We start from the raw sequence: 20,605 nt of genomic DNA on the forward strand, positions 1-20,605 counted from the left end.
GGCACTTGTGTGGCGCAAATGTTACTTGCCACTTGCCAGCCCAGGCCTGAATATTGGCCAGGTCCTGCCATACGGACATGGGCTGCTTCATAATCTGAGGAGTTGCGAATGGTGCTGAACATTGTCCAGTCATCAGCAACCATCCCCATTTCTGATCTTATGATGGAGAGAAAGTCATTGATGAAGCAGCTAAAGATGGTTGGGCCTAGGACACTAACCTGAGGAACTCCTGCAGTGATGTCCTGGGACTGAGATGATTGACCGCCAACCATCCTCTATGTTAGGTATGACTCCAACCAGCAGAGAGTTTTTCCCTGATTCCCATTGACTCCAGTTTTGCTAGGGCTCCTTGATGCCATACTTGGTCAAATGCTGCCTTGATGTCAAGGGCAGTCACTCTCACCTCATCTCTGGATTTCAACTCTTTTGTCCATGTTTGGACCAAGGCTCTAATGAGGTTAGGAACTGAGTGGCCCTGGCAGAACCAAAACTGAGCATCAGTGAGCAGGTTATTGCTGAGCAAGTGCCGCTTGATGGCACTGTCGATGACCTCTTCCATCACTTTACTGATCATCGGGAGTAGACTGATAGAGCGGTAATTGGCCCGGTTGGATTTGTCCTGCTTCTTGTATATAGGACATACCTAGGCACTTTTCCACATTGCCAGGTTGATGCCAGTGTTGTAGCTGTACTGGAACAGCTTGACTACAGGCGCAGTTAGTTCCAGAGCATAAGTCTTCAGTACTATTGCCGGAATGTTGTCAGGGCCCATAGCCTCTGCAGTATCCAGTGCCTTCAGCTGTTCCTTGATATCACGTGGAGTGAATTGGATTGGCTGAAGCCTGGCATCTGTGATGCTGGAGACCTCAGGAGGAGGGCGAGATGGATCATCCACTTGGCACTTCTGGCTGAAGATGGATGCAAGTGCTTCAGCCTTGTCTTTTGCACTGATGTGCTGGGGTCCCCCATCGTTGAGGGTGGGGATAATTGTGGAGCCTCCTCCTCCTGTCAGTTGTTTTAACTGTCCACCACCATTCACAGCTGGATGTGGTTGCACTGTGGAGCTTAGATCTGATCCGTTGGTTGTGGGATTGCTTAGCCCTGTCAATTGCACGCTGCTTCTGCTGCTTGGCATGCAAGTAGTCCTGTGTTGTAGCTTCAGCAGCCTGACACCTCATTTTTAGGTATGCCTGGTGCTGCTCCTGGCATGCCCTCCTGCACTCTTCATTGAACCAGTGTTGATCCCCCGGCTTGATGGTAATGGTAGAGTGGAGGATATGCCGGGCCATGAGGTTACAGATTGTGGTTGAATACAATTCTGCTGCTGCTGATGGCCCACAGCGCCTCATGGATGCTCAATTTTGAGTTGCTAGATTTGTTCGAAATCTATCCCATTTAGCATGGTGGTAGTGCCACACAACACAATGGTAGGTACCTCTAATGTGAAGATGGGACTTTGTCTCCACAAGGACTGTGCATTGGTCACTCCTGCCAATACTGTCGTTGACAGATGCATCTGCAACAGTTAGATTTCTGCAACAGGTAGATTGGTGAGGATGAGGTCAAGTAGGCTTTTCCCTCTTGTTGGTTCCCTCACCACCTGCCACAGGCCCAGTCTAGCAGCTATGTCCTTTAGGACTTGACCAGCTTGGTCAGTCGTGGTGCTACCGAGCCACTCTTGGTGATGGACATTGAAGTTCCCTACCCAGATTACATGTTGTGCCCTTGCTAACTTCTGTGCTTCTTCCAACTGATTTTCAACATGGAGAGGCACTGATGCATCAGCCGAGGTTGGGGGGTGAGGGAGACGGTAGGCAGTAGGCGGTAATCAGCAAGAGGTTTCCTTGCCCATGTTTGACCTGATGCCATGAGACTTCATGGGGTCCAGCGTCAATGTTGAGGACTCACAGCACAATTCCCTCATGACTGTATACCACTTTGCTGCCACCTCTGGTGGGTCTGTCCTGCCGGTGGGACAAGACATCACCAGGGATGGTGATGGTGGTGTCTGGGACATTGTCTGCAAGGTATGATTCCATGAGTATGACTATGTCAGGCTGTTGCTTGTCTAATCTGTGGGACCGCTCTTCCAATTTTTGCACAAGCCCCCAGATGTTAGTAAGGAGGACTTTGCAGGGTTCACAGGGCTGGGTTTGCCGTTGTCATTTCCGGTGCCTAGATCGATGCCAGGTGGTCCGTCTAGTTTCATTCCTTTCATTAGACTTTGTAGCGGTTTGATGCAACTGAGTGGCTTGCTAGGCATTTCATAGGGCATTTAAAAGTCAACTACATTGCTGTGGGTCTGGAGTCATATCTAGGCCAGACCAGGTAAGGATGGCAGGTTTCCTTCGCTAAAGAACATTAGTGAACCAAATGGGTTTTTACAACAATTGTCAATGGTTTCATGGTCTAGCTTTTAATTCTAAATTTATTATCTGATGGAGCTTACATTGGAGCACCGCCAGACGTTCCTCATTTGCACTGGTGGGTCGCCTGTTGACAGTAGGCATCCTATGAGGAGTCCACCATCCATATGGAATGATTCCCAAATCAGGAAAGTGGATTGGATTTGGGATGGCTTATAGGGTTATGGGAGAAAGCCCTGTCCACCAGAACTTTGATCAAAAGGGAAGTATCCCCCCCCCCACCACCTGTTTTCCTTGTTCTCTTCATCTCCTTCTATGCTCCTTTGTCTCTGCTCTTTCTTTTCACATGGTAAGGCAAAAGAAAAGAAAGCCTTGTGTTGGTATGGCATCTTCTGACATCTGAAAGCCCTCAAACCTTAAAATATAGCCAATCAAAAATTGACTTTAAATTGTTCCCGTCTCTATACTGGGCATTGAGTGGAACGTAAATCAGTCAGCAAGGATTTCTGAATGTAGAGTTTCTTTCAAGAAATAAAATACAGAAAGGACAGATTTGGCATGAAAAAAATAAAGTTAATCAATAGATGGATAAAAATAGGACAGAGAGTGAGACTCAGCAAAGTCTCAAAGTGATTCACAGACAAGGAATTACTTCAAGACTGGGTGCAACACATAGAGGGAAATTGGGCAAAGGGATTGTATACCTGTGAAGGAGTCCATCCATATTTGATGTCCGTTTAAGTTAATGATATTAATCAATCTTTGTGAAATCAGTCTTAAACTTGTCTTTTCTCAGTTTGAATCCATGTCCATTTGCTGTGGTTTGACTTGAAATAGCGGAGTAGAAATTGGACCTTGTTCCACCCATAAAATGGTCACAGAAAGAACCAGTTTTGGAGACCATTGTCCTGTCCTGCATCCCTCCATAAGAACAGAAGAAATAGGAGCTGGAGCTGGTCATTCGGCACTCCAAGCCTGCTCCACCCTTCAACAAAACCATCGCTGATCATCTACCTCAACTCCACCTTCCCACACTATCTCCATATCCCTTAATTCCCTTAGTACCCAAAAATCTATTGACCTTTGTTTTGAATATACTCAACAAAAGCAAATCCACAGCTCTCTGGGGTAGAGAATTCCGAAGATTCACAACCCTTTGAGTGAAGAAATTTTTCCTCAACTTATTCCTAAATGGCCAAACCCTTATTCTGAGACTGTGACCCCGTGTTCTAGATTCCTCGGCTTGGAGAAACATTTTCTCACCATCTACTCAGTCAAGCCTCTTAAGAATTTTATATGTTTCAATTAGATCACCTCTCATTCTTCTAAACTCCAGGGAATATAGGCCCAGTCTACTCAATCTCCCCTCATAGGACAATCCCTTCATCCTAAGTCTAGTGAACCTTCATTGCCGTCTCCCTCGGGCAAGTATGTCCTTCCTTAGGTAAGGAGACCAAAACTGCACACAGTACTCCAGGCATTGCCTCACCAATGCCCTGTATAATTGTAGTAAAACCTCTTTACTCTCATACTTCAATCCCACTGTAGCAAAAGCAAACATACCATTTGCCTTCCTAATTACTTTCTGTACCTCTATGTTAACTTTCTGTGATTCATGTACATGGATACCCAGGTCCCTCTGAATGCAATCTTACACCATACCAAAAATACTGTTTTTTTATTGTATTCCATCTGCCATGTTCTTGCCCATTGACCCAGCCTGTCTATATCCCTCTGCAGTCTCTTTGCATTCTCCTCATCACTTATTTCCCCACCTAACTTTGTATTGTTAGCAAACTTTTATGTTACACTCAGTTGCCCCATGTACATCATTAATATAGATTGTAAATAACTGAGTCCCAAGTACTGACCCTTGCAGTACCCCATGAGTTACAGTCTACCAACCCAAAATGTCCCTTTTATTCCTACTCTTTGTTTTCTGTACATTAACTAATCCTCAATCCATACTAATATATTACTTCTAATCCTATGAGTCTGAATTTTGTGTGATAACCTTTTGTGTGGCACCTGATCGAATGCTTTTTGAAAATCCAAATACACTATTTCCTCTGATTCCTCCTTATCTATCTTACTAGTTACATCCTCGAAAAGCTCTTAACTGTTCTATCAAACATGCTTTCCCTTTCATAAATCTTTGTTGACTCTGCTTAATCATATTATGATTTTCTAAGTGCCCCATTACCATGTTCCTAATAGTCGATTCTAGCATTTTACCTATGACAGCTGTTAGGCTAACTGGCCTGTAGTTCCCTGTTTTCTCTCTTCCTCCTTTCTTAAATAGCAAGATTATGCTTGCTACCTTCCAATCCTCGGGAACTATTCTTGAATCTAAGGAATTTTGGAAGATCAAAACCAATGCATCCACTCTTTCTGCAGCTACCTCTTTTAAAACGCTAGGATGCAGGTCATTGGGTCCAGGGGATTTGTTGCCACTTAGTCCCATTAATTCTCCAGTTCCATTTCTTTACTTGCACTAATTTCTTTAAGTTCCTCATTCTCATTAGATCCTTGGATCCCCATTATTTCCAGAATTTTTGTGGCTTTTGCTGTGAAGACAGATACAAATTATTTGTTTAATGTCTCTGCCATTTCCTTATTCCCCATTATAATTTCACCTGTCTGCCTCTAATGGGTCCACATTTACTTTCACTAATCTTTTCCTATTTATATACCTATAGAAATGTTTGCAACCTGTTTTTATATCTCTTGCCATTGCTTGTCTACCATCATACCTTTTAATGTACTTTCCCAATCTAAAAGAAAAAAAACCTGCATTTATATAGTGCTTTTTATAGTGCTTTTCATGACCACTGAATATCTCAAAGTGCTTTACAGCCAATGAAGTACTTTTGAAGTGTAGTCACTGATGTAATGTAGGAAACACAGCAGCCAATTTGAGCACAGCAAGCTCTTACAAACAGCAATGTGATATTGAGCAGATAACCTGTTTCTTTTGTGATGTTGATTGAGGGATAAATATGGCCAGGGCACCAGGGAGAACTCCCCCACTCTTCTTTGAAATAGTGCCATGGATCGTCTACATCCACCTGAGAGAGCGGACAGAGCCCTAGTTTAATATCTGATCTAAAAGACTGCACCTCTGACAGTACTGCACTGGATTGTCAGCTTTGATTTTTGCACTCAGATCCTGGAGTGGCACTTGAACCCACGACGTGACTCAGAGGCAAGAGCTCTATCAACTGAGCCATGGCCATCACCTAAATCACTTTTAAACTCAATGCAAAATTCTGTCTTATTATGGTCACTCTTCCCTCGAGGCCACTTTACTAACAGGTTATTAATTAACCCTTTCTCATTGCACAATACAAGATCCAAAATAGCCTGTTCCATGACATAGTGATCTAGAAAACTATCTTGTATATATTCCATAGACTAGTCCGCCACAGTATTACTACAAATATAGTTTTCCCAGTCTATATCAAGATTAAAGTCCCCCGTGATTACTGTATTACCCTTATTATATGCACCTCTAATTTCCTGATTTTTACATTGCCTTACACTACAACAACTGTTGGGGGGCCTATAAAGAACTCCCACCAATGTTTTCTGCCCCTTGCTGTTTCTTAGTTCCACCCAAATTGATCCTACTTCTTGATTTTCCAAGCTAAGGTCCTTTCCCTCTAGTGTCTTTATCCCATCTTTTATTATCAGGGCTACCCCTCCTCCTTTTCCATTTTGCCTATCTCTTTTAAAAGTTAAGTATCCCAGAATATTGAGTTCCCAAATTTGTTCACTTTGCAACCATGTCTCCATAATGGTTACTGGACTAAGACACCTGAAAACCTTCTGACCTAGTATTAGATTGGGCCAATTTTTTAGGCATCCCTGGCAGCTGCCAAAAATGGTCATTAGGCTCCTGACATATGTAATTGAGGGGCCTAATGCCTGTTTCAAGCCTGCTCTGCTGCATTGGAAATTTCAGAGCAGACCACCAGTCAGATAAAGATTAGGCTGAAGCATTTGCAAAATCTTCAGCCAGAAGTGCCAAGTGGATGATCCATCTCGCCCTCTTCCTGAGGTCCCAACATCACAGATGATATCACTCCACGTGATATCAAGAAACGGTTGGAGGCACTGGATACTGCAAAGGCTATAGGCCCTAACAACATTCCAGCAGTAGTACAGAAGACCTGTGCTCCAGATCTAGCCGTGCCTGTAGCCAAGCTGTTCCAGTACAGCTACAACACTAGCATATACCCGGCAATGTGGCAAATTGCCCAGGTATGTCCTGTGCACAAAAAGCAGGACAAATCCAACCCAGCCAATTACCTCTCCATCAGTCTACTCGCGATCATCAGTAAAGTGATGGAAGGTGTCGTCGACAGTGCTATCAAGCAGCACTTGCTTAGCGATAACCTGCTCTGTGATGCTCAGTTTGGATTCTGACGGGGCCACTCAGCTCCTAACCTCATTCCAGCCTTGGTTCAAACATGGACAAAAGAACTGAACTCAAGAGGTGAGGTGAGAGTGAATTCCCTTGACATCAAGGCAGCATTTGACCAAGTATGGCATCAAGGAGCCCTAGCAAAACTGGAGTCAATGGGAATCAGGGGGAAAACTCTTCACTGGTTGGAGTCGTATCTAGCGCAAAGGAGGATGGTGTGGTTATTGGAGGTCAATCATCTCAGCTGCAGGACATCACTGCAGGAGTTCCTCAGGGTTGTGTCTGGTCCCAACCATCTTCAGCTGCTTCATCAACGACCTTCCTTCAATCATAAGATCAGAAGCGGGGATGTTCGCTGATGATTGCACAGTGTTCAGCAGCACTTGCGACTCCTCAGATACTGAAGCAGTCTGTGTAGAAATACAACAAGACCTGGACAATATCCAGGCTTGGGCTGATAAGTGACAAGTAACATTTGCACCACACAAGTCCCAGGCAATGACTACTCAAACAAGAAAGACTCTAATCATCTCCCTTTGACATTCAATGGCATTACGATCAATGCATCCACCACTATCAACATCCTGGGGTTACCATTGACCAGAAACTGAACTAGAGTAGCCATATAAATACCATGGCTACAAGAGCAGGTCAGAAGCTAGGAATCCTGTGGTGAGTAACTCACCTCCTGACTCCCCAAAGCCTGTCCACCATCTACAAGGCACAAGTCAGGAGTGTGATGGAATACTCTCCACTTGCCTGGATGGGTGCAGCTCCAACAACACTCAAGAAGCTCGACACCATCCAGGACAAAGCAGCCCACTTGATTGGCACCCCATCCACAAACATTACCTCCCCCCACCATCGTTGCATAGTGGCAGCAGTGTGTACCATCTACAAGATGCACTGCAGCAACGCACCAAGGCTCCTTCGACAGCACCTTCCAAACCTTCAACCTGTACCACCTAGAAGGACAAGGGCAGCAGTTGCATGGGAACACCACCACCTGCAAGTTCTCCTCCAAGTCATATACCATCCTGACTTGGAACTATGTCGCCGTTCCTTCACTGTCGCTGGGTCAAAATCCTGGAACTCCCTTCCGAACAGCACTGTGGATGTACCTACCCCACAAGGACTGCAGCAGTTCACGAAGGTGGTTCACCACCACCTTCTCAAGGGCAATTAGGGATGGGCAATAAATGCTGACATAGCCAGCGATGCCCACATCCCATGAACGAATAAGAAAAAGATCTCCTCCGCTTAAGATTCTAAAGTTTTTAAAAACAAAAAATGTTGCTGTTGAGCTAGAGGAGCCAAAAAGGTCTTTCCAACTCCATAGTGTTCATGATCAGAAGCCTGTGGAGGTATGACAAGCATCAGCAACCCCCCCTAAATTATGTTAGTGAGGCCCAATTTTAGGCTGGCTTCAGGTGTCCTGGTGGGGGCACACAGATATGTGCCTGAAAATAGGCATAACCTATTTCTAGACCAGTAACTCAGGAACGATTTCTGTTCCACTTAGTCCCTTATGTTCCTTTATAATGGCCCTTCTCATTTCCCTCCTTTCTGGGAGACAGAGGTTTTTGACTGATCCAAAATCTTTGTCCTCCAAGGCGAGGAAGTCACCTTCTTGCTGGCTTTTCCAAGCACAGCCTCCAGGACTATCCAATTTCCCTTGTCTCAGAAGGAGTTGCAAAGTCAGCAGCCCCTCAACACAGATGGGATAAGCAGCCTTTACACCAATTTTATTCACAACTTTAGTGATTAAGCTCAAGGCAAGTTGCTGGTTTTCTCCTGGCAGGTCCTCACCATTATTAATCACTTATGTTGCAGTCTCTGTGAGAAAGCACTCACCCCATCACTTTATTTACCTCGGACCTTAAAATCACACTGGGTTTTTAAGAAAATTCATACCAATGTAAATATTCCACGCTATAGGGCTTCTGAGAGTGAGAGTAACTTGATGAAAAAATCTGGTTAACCCTTGCTTTTGGCACAGTTATCCAGTGTTACCAGTACCTTCCCTTGGACTCCCAAAATGGCATAGTCACTAACTTTTCCCAGTCGTTTGCGAGGTAGCCAGCTTTGAAATGAATTATCCCAGGCCCTGAGCAGCTGTATGGCAGCCCAGTTCTGGAGGCATGTAGTCTCTGGGCCAATGTGCAAATCCCAGACTATCTGATTCCTGGCTGCTGGAGCAGAGCAAGTCAGTAATTGTTCATACGATTCAGGTGAGGATAGGATAGGGTAAGGCTGTGATGCCTGTTCTTAATAGAATAGCTGCTGACACTCTGGTCACGATTTTAACACTTCACCCCTCTTTCCCACACACAGTGAGAAAGGTGGGTGGGACAGTTTAAGAACAGCCTGAGCTTTAATGAGACCGCACCTAGAGTATTGGGTACAGTTTTGATCTCCTCATCTAAGAAAGGATATATCTGCAATAGAGGGAGTGTAACAGAGCTTCAATAAACTAATCCCTGGGATGGCAGAATTGTGTTATGAGGAGAGATTGAGGAAACTGGGCCTGTATTCTCTAGAGTTTTGAAGAATGAGGTGATCTCATTGAAACGTACAAAATTCTATCGGACATGACAGGGTGGACTTAGATAGGATGTTTCCCCTGGCTGGTGAGTCTAGCACCTAGGGACATAGTCTCAGAATAAGGGATAGGCCATTTAAGACTGAGATGAGGAGGAATTTCATCACTCAGAGGATGGTGAATCTTTGGAATTTTCTACCCCAGAGGGCTGTGGAAGCTCAATCATTGAGCAAGTTCAAGACATAATTCGATCAGATATATGGATACAAATGACATATGGGAATAGCATGGGCGGCATAGATATGGGCGGCACAGTGGCGCAGTGGTTAGCACCGCAGCCTCACAGCTCCAGGGACCTGGGTTCGATTCTGGGTACTGCCTGTGCGGAGTTTGCAAGTTCTCCCTGTGTCTGCGTGGGTTTTCGCCGGGTGCTCTGGTTTCCTCCCACATTCAAAGACTTGCAGGTGATAGGTATATTGGCCGTTGTAAATTGCCCCTAGTGTAGGGAGTTGATAGGGAATATGGGATTATTGTAGGGTTAGTATAAATGGGTGGTTGTTGGTCGGCACAGACTCGGTGGGCCGAAGGGCCTGTTTCAGTGCTGTATCTCTAAATAATGAAAAAAAAATAATAAAAAGCATGAGAAAGTGGCGTAGAGATAGATGATCAGCCATAGTCTAATTGAATGGTGGAGCAGGCTCGATATGCTGAATGGCCTACTCCTGCTCCTATGTTCCTATGTTCCACATTTCGGCTGACACCACATCTATTCCCTCAGTGTCATTGTATCATCTCAGAGTTTGAAGTCAGCCAAGGGTCCTGCTGCAGGCAGGCAAAGGCCTCATTTAACTTCAACGGTCCTGGCCCAATGATATCATTGGTGCCTCACCGCAATTTTCACTGTGACGTGGGGAAGAGCAGGTCAAGGGCCTGCAAGGAGTCCTTAGTCCTCCCCAGCCAAAGTCTTGCTTCTTCCTCTTAGCACTGGCATCAGCCACAAAAGACCCTGCACAACGCTAACTTGTTGCTGAGTACTAGTCCCTTGCGTCCCCAACATCCCAAAGCCTGTATCCCGGTTTTTGTTCTCGCCCACCAGTCCTGACATCAGCCCTACCAGTTTCAGGAGAGAAATTGTTCTGGAATATTTTTATGAAGCCTGTGCGTTAACATGACCAGGGCCTCTTGCTGAGCTCCCCGTGGCGGTTTTCCTGCAGCCTGCAGCCCTGCCCTTCCCAAATGGATCCCCCAGCCTGGAAGAATGGTGTATTGAGAGATGTAGCAAAGACTGGTGCTTTCCAGCCCCAATCCTGACAACTGAGCTGCAGACAGAGATGACAGCTGGCCAGAAGAAACCAAAGTAAGTTTAAAAAAAATAAATTTGCTGTGAAATCCCAGAAGAATGGTGTTTTAGGTGACATAGCAGAGGGTGGTGGGACCCAGAGTGAATCAGCTCTCTCAGGAAAGAGTGGGAGAAAGTAGAGGGAATTAAAAGTATTACATTTAAATTCACAATTAAAGTGCTTGCTGTGAATGGGGCAGAATAATTTCCAATATATTTTACAAAGTGTTACATAGTATTTACAGTATAGTAAACAGGCCATTCACCCAACAGATCTATCTGGTGTTTATGCTCCACACAAGCCTTCCATTCCTTTCTCCCTGATGTGTTTACCTCGCTTCCCTTTAAATGCATCTATGCTATTCATCTCAACTACCCACTGTGGTAGTGAGTTCCACATTCTAACCACTCTTTAGGTGAAGTTTCTCCTGAATTCCTTATTGACGTTTGTTAGTGACTATTTTATATTTATGACCCCTAGTTCTGGTCTTCCCCGCAAGTGGAAATTTTATTTACTTCTGGTCTTCTAGTCATCAGTAAAACGGTATATATGGTATCCAGCCAGCGAGTCAGTCACCGATTTGCCCTCACCCCAAAGTTAGAACCTTCTCGAAGGTTCAAAAGAAAAACAATGGATTTCTTTTCAGGAACAAGTGGAGTGGTGCTGAGCCAACAAGAACCAAGACTTAAAAACAAGAAATGCTGGAACCACTCAGCAGGTCTGGCAGCATCTGTGAAAAGAGAAGCAGAGTTAACATTTCGGGTCAGTGACCCTTCATCGGAACTGACAAATATTAGAAAAGTCACAGGTTATAAGCAAGTGAGGTGGGGGTGGGGCAAGAGATAACAAAGGAGGTCTAGATTGGACCAGGCCACATAGCTGACCAAAAGGTCACGGAGCAAAGGCAAACAATATGTTAAAGGTGTATTGAAAGACAAAGCATTAGTACAGATTAGGTGTTAATATACTGAATATTGAACAGCAGCAAGTGCAAACCTGAAAAAAAATCAGTGGGTAAGCAAATTGAACAAACTAAGATGAAATGAAATAAATGCAAAAAAAAGATTGTAAAAAATGTAAAAAAGAATGTAAAAAAAAAAGGAAGAAAAAATAACTAAAAATGAAAGTAAAATGGGAGGCTGTCATGCTCTGAAATTATTGAACTCAATGTTCAGTCCGGCAGGCTGTAGTGTGCCTAATCGGTAGATGAGATGCTGTTCCTCGAGCTTGCGTTGATGTTCACTGGAACACTGCAGCAATCCCAGGACAGAGATGTGAGCGTGAGAGCAGGGGGGAGTGTTGAAATGGCAAGCAACCGGAAGCTCAGGGTCCTGCTTGCGGACTGAGCGGAGATGTTCCGCAAAGCGGTCACCCAGTCTGCGCTTGGTCTCCCCAATGTAGAGGAGACCACACTGTGAGCAGCGAATACAGTATACTACATTGAAAGAAGTACTAGTAAATCGCTGCTTCACCTGAAAGGAGTGTTTGGGGCCTGGGATAGTGAGGAGAGAGGTGGTAAATGGGCAGGTATTACACCTCCTGCGATTGCAGGGGAAGGTGCCATGGGACAGGGACGAGGTGGTGGGGGTAATGGAGGAGTGGACCAGGGTGTCGCGGAGGGAACGATCCCTTCGGAATGCTGACAGGGGAAGGGAGGGGAAGATGCGACTGGTAGTGGCATCACGCTGGAGGTGGCGGAAATGGCGGAGGATGATCCTTTGGATATGGAGGCTGATGGGGTGAAAAGTGAGGACAAGGGGAACCCTGTCACGGTTCTGGGAGGGAGGGGAAGGGGTGAGGGTAGAGGTGCGGGGAATGGGTCGGACACGGTTGAGGGCCCTGTCAACCACAGTGGGGGGAAATCCTCGGTTGAGGAAAAAGGAGGTCATATCAGAAGCACCGTCATGGAAGGTAGCATCATCAGAGCAGATGCGTCGGAGACGGAGAAACTGGGAGAATGGAATGGAGTCCTTACAGGAGGTAGGGTGTGAAGAAGTGTAGTCGAGGTAGCTGTGGGAGTTGGTGGGCTTATAATGGATATTAGTAGACAATCTATCCCCAGAGATGGAGACAGAGAAGTCGAGGAAGGGAAGGGAAGGGTCAGAGATGGACCATGTAAAGGTGAGAGAAGGGTGGAAATTGGAAGCAAAGTTGATAAAGTTTTCCAGTTCAGGGCGGGAGCAGGAAACGTCACCGATACAGTCATCAATGTACCGGAAAAAGAGTTGGGGGAGGGGGCCTGAGTAGGACTGGAACAAAGAATGCTCGACATATCCCACAAAAAGACAGCCATAACTATGACCCATGCGGGTACCCATAGCGACACCTTTTACTTGAAGGAAGTGCGTGGAGTTGAAGGAGAAGTTGTTCAATGTGAGAACACGTTCAGCCAGGCGGAGGAGGGTGGTGGTGGATGGGGACTGGTTGGGCCTCTGTTCCAGGAAGAAGCGGAGAGCCCTCAAACCATCCTGGTGGGGGATGGAGGTGTAGAGTGATTGGACGTCCATAGTGAAGAGGAGGCGGTTGGGACCAAAAAACTGGAAATTGTCAAAATGACGTAGGGCGTCAGAAGAGTCACGGATGTAGGTGGGAAGTGACTGGACCAGCGGAGAAAAGATAGAGTCTAGATAGGAAGAAATAAGTTCAGTGGGGCAGGAGCAGGCTGACACAATGGGTCTGCCGGGACAGTCCTGTTTGTGGATTTTGGGAAGGAGATAGAAGCGGGCTGTCCGGGGTTGTGGGACTATGAGGTTGGAAGCTGTAGAGGGAAGATCTCCAGAGGAGTTGAGGTCAGTGACAGTCCTTTGGACGGTGGCTTGATGTTCGGTGGTGGGGTCATGGTCCAGAGGGAGGTAGGAAGAAGTGTCCGTGAGTTGGCGTTGAGCTTCTGCAAGGTAGAGGTAGGTACGCCATACGACAACAGCACCACCCTTGTCTGCAGGTTTGATGACCATGTCGGGGTTAGACCTGAGAGAAAGGAGTGCCTCAAGTTCAGAGGGGGACAGGTTAGAGTGAGTGAGGGGGGCAGAGAAATTGAGACGACCAATGTCTCGCCGACAGTTTTCAATGAAGAGATCAAGAGCGGGTAAGAGGCCAGGGGGAGGGGTCCAGGTAGAGGGAGAATGCTGGAGGCGGGTGAATGGGTCTGCTGGTCGGGGGAGGACTCCTGGTCAAAGAAGTGAGCCCGGAGGCGGAGGCGACGGAAGAAGAGCTCAACGTCATGCCGAGCGCGAAATTCATTGAGGTGGGGGCATAAGGGGATAAAACTGAGACCTTTGCTGAGTACAGAATGCTCAGCATCTTTCGTCTCATCCGACGCATTCACAAAAAACTTTTTTTCTTCCTTTCAGGTGTTAAGGAACGCAAGCTCCAGCAGCTGATGCGGACTAATGGCCCTCCAGATCCTCCCTCCGCTTCACTTCCCTCTGACCCCACCCCTTCTGATCTGACCCCTTGCCTTGTATTCACTATACCCTCTGACCACCCCCTCTCTGATGCTGAGTGGTTCCAGCATTTCTTGTTTTTCTTTCAGATTTCCAGCATCCGCAGTATTTTGCTTTTAATTAAGAACCAAGACTTGTTATTGTCAGATGGAACAAAGGGTCATTGCGTAACGATTGCTGTGTCCTCTCTTTGCTTCAGGTTGCCATTATAGCTGGGAACTTTGAACTGGCCGAAATTATCAAGAATCACAAGGAAGCCGATGTTGGTGAGTTTGAGTCTTAATTCTATGAAAAGGGAAGAGAGTCTAACCTCAGAACCGTTTTGAAGAGAGACACATCAGAGAATCATACACAAATCAATCACAGAGCACTGGCGACAATTACAGAAAGAAGGATCAGTCAGTCAAGCACTGAGGGGTCCGTTAGGCGCACAGTAACAGGGCTGCACTATCAAGAAGTCAGTCACGTAGTAACAGAGCCACACTGTCGAGGGGTCAGTTACACAGTGACCGGGTTGCACTATAGAGTGATCAGCCAGTCACATTGTAATGGGGCTGCACTATCAAAGGGATCAGGCATGCAGTGAGTTACACATAGACTATGGGTTAGATACTGGGGTCTTTCTCATCTACTTGTCACACCAGCAGTGCTTTCAAACATGGAGCCATCATGGCATTTAGCTTTTAACATTTTGTGTGCTTGCTTTAATTAATAAAATCAACATAGGTGGAATTAATGAGTGAACTGCTTCAATTAGAGTCCCTGAAGGCAAGAACATCCTAATGGAATGAATTGTATTTAACCAACGGTTACTGCTCAACAAAGTGACAGGCACTTCACAATTAATTAATTACATGATGATGGGATAGGGCAGTGGTCCTTTAAAATATGTCTGTACTGCGTTCTTCAAAATGAGAGGTTTGCACTGGCAGTTCAAACAACTTCCCCTTAGTAAGTTCCTTATTAGTCCCCCTATTATGTCATAATAGTTCGCCTATTATGCCACCCAGTGTCAGCATCAAACAGATACAGCATCGGTTAGATACAGAGTAACGCTCCCTCTACACTGCCCCGTCAAACACACCCAGGTTAGATACAGTAGAAGTTAGATGCAGAGTCAAATTCCCTCAATTCCATATGAACAAGAAATGCTGGAACCACTCAGCAGGTCTGGCAGCATCTGTGAAAAGAGAAGCAGAGTTAACGTTTCGGGTCAGTGACCCTTCTTCGGAACTCAGTTTTTATTTCAGATTTACAGCATCCGCAGTATTTTGCTTTTATCCCTCAATTCCATCCTGTCCAGCACAATCTGGATACCAGTGCTCAAAGAGGCTTTAAGGGTCTCACTGCTTTCCAGCAATGTGTGCACCAACAGATTAGGTTTCCTGAGGCGCTATCCCAGTGGAGAGGCAGTGGCTCTGTGGTGCATGAACCTGCTGTCCTCTCTGAAGTTAACAGCATTCAGGCTCCCACCACTGCCATTCTGCCAATGCCCTGCTGTTGCCTGTCAAACCATTGAACACTACAGAGCCCTCTTCCCCTCTCCCTTTGCAAACAGTTTTTCTCTCTGCTGCCTCTGCTGCATCTTCCTGTCATGCAGCCCAAGAGGAACTGCAGCTATACCCAATACTCCATCACCAGCTAAACAATTAATACTGACTAAACCTCACAAAAATACTTTTTAAAAAAAACACTTCATCACTAGCTGTAGGTATGCCCAACAGTTCATCACTAGCTGAACATATGCCTAACCCTCCATCACCAGCTATGACTGGCAGCAAGTTTTGTGCTCAGATGCTTTTCAGATCCCTGCCACTCCTTCCAAAGGTCCAGCACCACTCCTTTCTGAGTGAAAGAACTTCTGTCAACTCCTCCAACAACAATACACAGTACTTCCACTAACACTACATCAGCAAAAGAAAGTCAAAAGTACCTCACTTGAAAGTTAAATGATGATCCATTTAAATAATGGTAGTGCAGGCTTGTTCAGCTGTACATGTTTAAGAGAGGATATTAACAGGCCCTGTGAGGTTTAAAATGGCAGGTCAGGTGCCAAATCAGCATTAGATGCTAAATGACGTCATGATCTGCCCATTCTGCAGTCTTCTGACATATGCATGGGACACCCGTGCTATTGCCTTTCCAAGCATGGCAATTGGTGTGGGCAGCACCAGAAATCCTCGGGAGTGGACACCCTCCACCATTTTTTTCATCTGCCAGCTCCCATTGGGCAGAAACCTGCGGTGCTATGGAGTCAGATTTTGCTTCCTTAGTTCTTCATCCACAGCTCTCACTGACCCAAGAGAAGATTTCCAGAGCTGTTAGTGAAGGATGAATCAATATATTGGTTGGGAAAAAATGGGTTTGCAGCTTCAATGGTGAAGGATAAGTTAGTGTGTTTGTTAGTGAAGCATGGGTCAGCATACTGGTTAGGTAAAAATGCATCAGCATATTGGTTGGTGAAGGATGGTTCAACATATTGGTTAATGAAGGATGGTTCAGCATATTAGTTGGTGAAGAACAGATTGGCTTATTGGTTTTTGAAGAATGGATTGATGTGTTAGTTGATGAAGGTTTCTGTGATATCCTTGGGACTGGAGTGAGATTTAGCCGAGTTTGGGAGAGGATATGAGACAAAGACAGAGAGATAAAGACTGCTGCCTCCAGAGTAAAGGCCTGCTACCTGACCCGAACCTGACGGGACCAGACGATATGTGCAGGGTTCGGGTCGGGTCAGGTCGTTCTTCTGGGTCTGGCTTTCGGACTCGGGTTGGGTTGGGTCAGGTCCGGGTGGGCCGGGTCTGGGTTGGACACACACGGCAAGAAGTGTTAAAAGTAAAAAACCTACCTGAGCTGGGAGTTCGGGACGTCAAAGAGGGAAACTCTGAGTCTGCGTAGTGAGCGAGTGAGCATCTCTATGATGTCATCATGCTCATGCTGCAGCTTCCTTCAGATTGGGAGTCGGAACGTAAGTAAAAGGAACATTCCGGTGGTTGGGTCAGGCTCGGGTCTGGCACAGGAGAAAAATGGAGGGACTCGGGCCGGGTCGAGCTCGGGTCCGATGTGGTTCTGTCGAGTTCAGGTTGGATTTTTTTTCCATCACATGAGCAGGCCTTACTCTAGAGTACACAATGCAATTGCAGTTTCAAAACAATACAACACTACATCCCTCCCCTTCTTAGGAAATGAGAGACATAACATGTTTCAATGGTTTGTTTCGAAAAAATGTAAATAATGAACATAAATAATTTGTTTTGTAACATAGTCACTTAAGTATGTTGGGCATTTTCTCTCGCGAGTAGGATATCTTCTGATGTCAGTGTAAGATTTGATAAGTTAGGGGTGTTTTATACCCCCTTCTAAGGTGGAAACAGATCTGGCAGCACAACAGCTTGTTGTGAATCAACTTTATTGAGATAAAGGTAAGGACAAGATTGTTAAGTTTTCAGATAAACCATAGTCACAAACTCAGACAGTAATTATTGTCTAACACAGAAAATACCCATATTAGAGACTGGACGATATAGCGCACGACTCTTTCTCTTGTAGCTTGTGGTCTTCAAGTTTTCAGTCTCCCTCTCATCTCATTCAAAATTCTCTGCCCTACAGCAGCAAAGATGAGACTCCTTTTATCCTGGCAGCTTTCCAGTTAACCCTCCCTTCTCGATCTGTGATTGGTCTTGTATTAAAGGATTCCTTTCTTAACCAACCAAGGATCGTTTTGTGATGGTTGCTAACCTTTTGGATTTGTGCAAGTAGTACCTCATTGTGTTGACTACTTTATCTCAATGCTTTTACATTTCGAGGTTCCTTATCTCATTACAAGACAAATCTACGCAGAAGCTGTTTTCACTATCTGCTCTCAAGGTCTCACCCTTTTGCTCCAAGTAAACATTTTAAAACTTGACATAATCTCCCAGAATCCCTCTGCCTTAACATCTTGTCCATATTGTGCCTTATTTCCTAAGTTTTTCCACTTAACCATACTACAAAGTAGGGTTCTAATAAAGCTAAATGTTAGTTTATGATAACAAGTTAGTTGTTCGTTTATAATAGCTGGATTTTAACAATTAGTACGCTGGTTAGTAACTTTTAGTAACCTAATAATCTTACATCAGATGTAGTCTTATTTGAATCATGTTCTTCATCTGAGGTGTCGATGTTGGAATTGGATTCAGTGCTGTGAGTGGTGTTTTCAGTGCTTTGAAGAATGACACATTTCTTATGATGATTTGTGAACCGCGCTTAGCAGTGATCATTGATCGTTTTGTGTTGGTCGCAACAAATTCTTGGATGTCATAAGGGTTTGTTTGTTTTCCAATATGACCATCACGTTTCACAAGTACTTTATCCCCTGGCTTAGAAGCGTAGCTCTGTGTTTCATGTTTCGCTCTGCATTTACTTTCATTTGATCTTTCTGTTCTTGATTGCGTTTGCGTACATGTCAATCATTACCTCCGCAGGGTAGCTCAGGAAGACGTGTGTGCATAGGATGTGCAAAAATAAGTGTAGCTGTAGTTACGAAGAAAGTGATATAGCTTTTGCTTCCATGACTTGTTCTCAGCTGTACCTGTACATATCACTTTTTTCAAGGTTTTCATAAACCTCTTGACTTCACCGTTAGCTGTTGGCCAAAGGGGTGTGATTTTCCTATGAGTGAGCCCTAGGTAGTTTGCGAATTTACTGAACTCATCGCTGTTGAATGAAGGTCCATTGTCAGTTCTTACCATTTGAGGGATTCCAAACAAGGCGAAGATCTGGTCAAGCTTTGGTGATTGCTTTTGTTGACGTTGATGTAACTATCACCACAATTGGGAATCTGCTGTAGTTGTCTGTGACAACAAATTGGTGTTCACCAGTAGAAAAATCTGTGAAAACAACACTGACTTCAATCCTGGAGGTAGTTCAGTCATCTTGAGAGGATCATGAAGATTTGACATTGTGGTTGCTTGATATGGCAAACACTGATTGATTTTGTGCTCTACCATACGGTCAATTCCTGGGAACCATACATTTTCCCTAAGGAGTTATTTGGTTTTGACAAATTCACTAGTGTCCTTCATGTGCTATATCAACAACACATTCCCTTAATGAGTGTGAAATGACAATACAGTTGTTGCATAATACAAGATCAGATGTGGTTGTAACAGTTAACTCATTTCGAACATTCTCAAGCCTTGTGTGTGAGCAATTTCATTTGTAGATGCTTTCTCAGTCATGTCTTTCCAGTTTTGTGATTCCATAGCCTCCATACATAATTTGGCAAAGCTTCATTTTGTTTTGTTGATGTTGGCTAACTTTAGCGACGTTGGCACCACATTTATGCTTACATAGTTAAGGTTGCTCAGCAACCTTTTCCTCATGACTAGTAGGACTGACTGTTGGCAGTGGATGTCGTGAAAAGTAGTCCGCTGGGTTGAGCTTGCCTGGCTGATACTCAACTTGGAATTCGTACTCTTGTTCTATTCGAGTGATTGGATTGCTGTGAGTATTCTTGAACAAATTCACTAGTGGTCTATGATCGGTTATTACTTTAAATTCGCTTCCATATAAGTAGAGATAAAAGTTTAAGATACCCCATGTGTTCTGTCTTTCTTTGCAAATAATGTGGCTCTGTAGGCATTAATGATCTGCTTGCCATCGCAACAATTGATAGGTTACCTTTCTTTCTGTACGAGAACTGCACCTAAACCAACCAGGCTTGCACCCATGACTAACTGGATGGTTTTCTCAGGGTTGAAATAGGCAGTTGTGCAACTACTGACATCATTTGATCTGGTGTACTGCCTGTTGATCTGACTTAGTCCACTCCCAATTGGTGGTCTCTTTTGTCAGATCACGTGGTGGGGTGGGGGGGTGGATGTAGGTAGCGTAGCGAGGTCAGGAATGAAACGACTGCAGTACTTGACAAGTCCTAGCAGACTCCAAACTTCTTGCACATTTGTAGGATCTGCTATGGCTTCAACTTTCCATGGATCTGATGATATTCCTTCACCACTGAACACGTAACCAAAGAATTCAATTTTTCTGTCATTGGACAAGCATTTGTCTTGTTCAAGGCGAGATTACATTCTCTGAAACATTGTAGGCATGTATGTTGGCGTGTTTCGAGTTCTAAACTATTCTGTGGGTGAGATCCAAGGGGTAGGCTCATCCCCAACTTTCTCAATAATGTCATGGTCAAGTAGGCATTGATATTCCTTCTCTATCTGTTTCCTGACTGAAATGGTATTTGTCGCTGTTGATGCGCAACTGGGGGCACATTAGGGTCACGATGCAGCTTGCATATAACACCTTTCAGCATGCCGATACCAGTGAAGCGATCAGCATACAGTTCAATAATGTTTTTGTTCTGTGAAGGAATCGAGCATGTGATTGGAATCATGTACAGATCTGTTGTTGTGTGAAAACTGATAAGCGTCTCACACTCTCCAGATATGTTTAGTTTAGTTTAGAGATACAGCACTGAAACAGGCCCTTCGGCCCAC

The 20,605-nt window shown here is 44.9% G+C and overlaps 1 protein-coding gene across 15 annotated transcripts in view; it reads left to right on the plus strand.

Annotated features, from left to right (window-relative positions):
* The window catches only part of shank3a (SH3 and multiple ankyrin repeat domains 3a), a 1,286,992-nt gene that overhangs the window by 557,621 nt on the left and 708,766 nt on the right, over positions 1-20,605 (plus strand). For all 15 annotated transcript variants that reach the window (XR_010977672.1, XR_010977671.1, XR_010977670.1 and 12 more), the window contains one exon: positions 14,317-14,383. Coding sequence is in view for 12 of the 15 variants with exons in the window: in XM_068059355.1 (XP_067915456.1) it covers positions 14,317-14,383 (67 nt within the window). In the remaining 3 variants the exon portion in view is untranslated. The remainder of the gene's footprint in view (positions 1-14,316; positions 14,384-20,605) is intronic.

This window comes from Heterodontus francisci, chromosome 27, assembly GCF_036365525.1.
Source record: "Heterodontus francisci isolate sHetFra1 chromosome 27, sHetFra1.hap1, whole genome shotgun sequence".
In the NCBI taxonomy this organism is placed as follows: Eukaryota; Metazoa; Chordata; class Chondrichthyes; order Heterodontiformes; family Heterodontidae; genus Heterodontus; species Heterodontus francisci.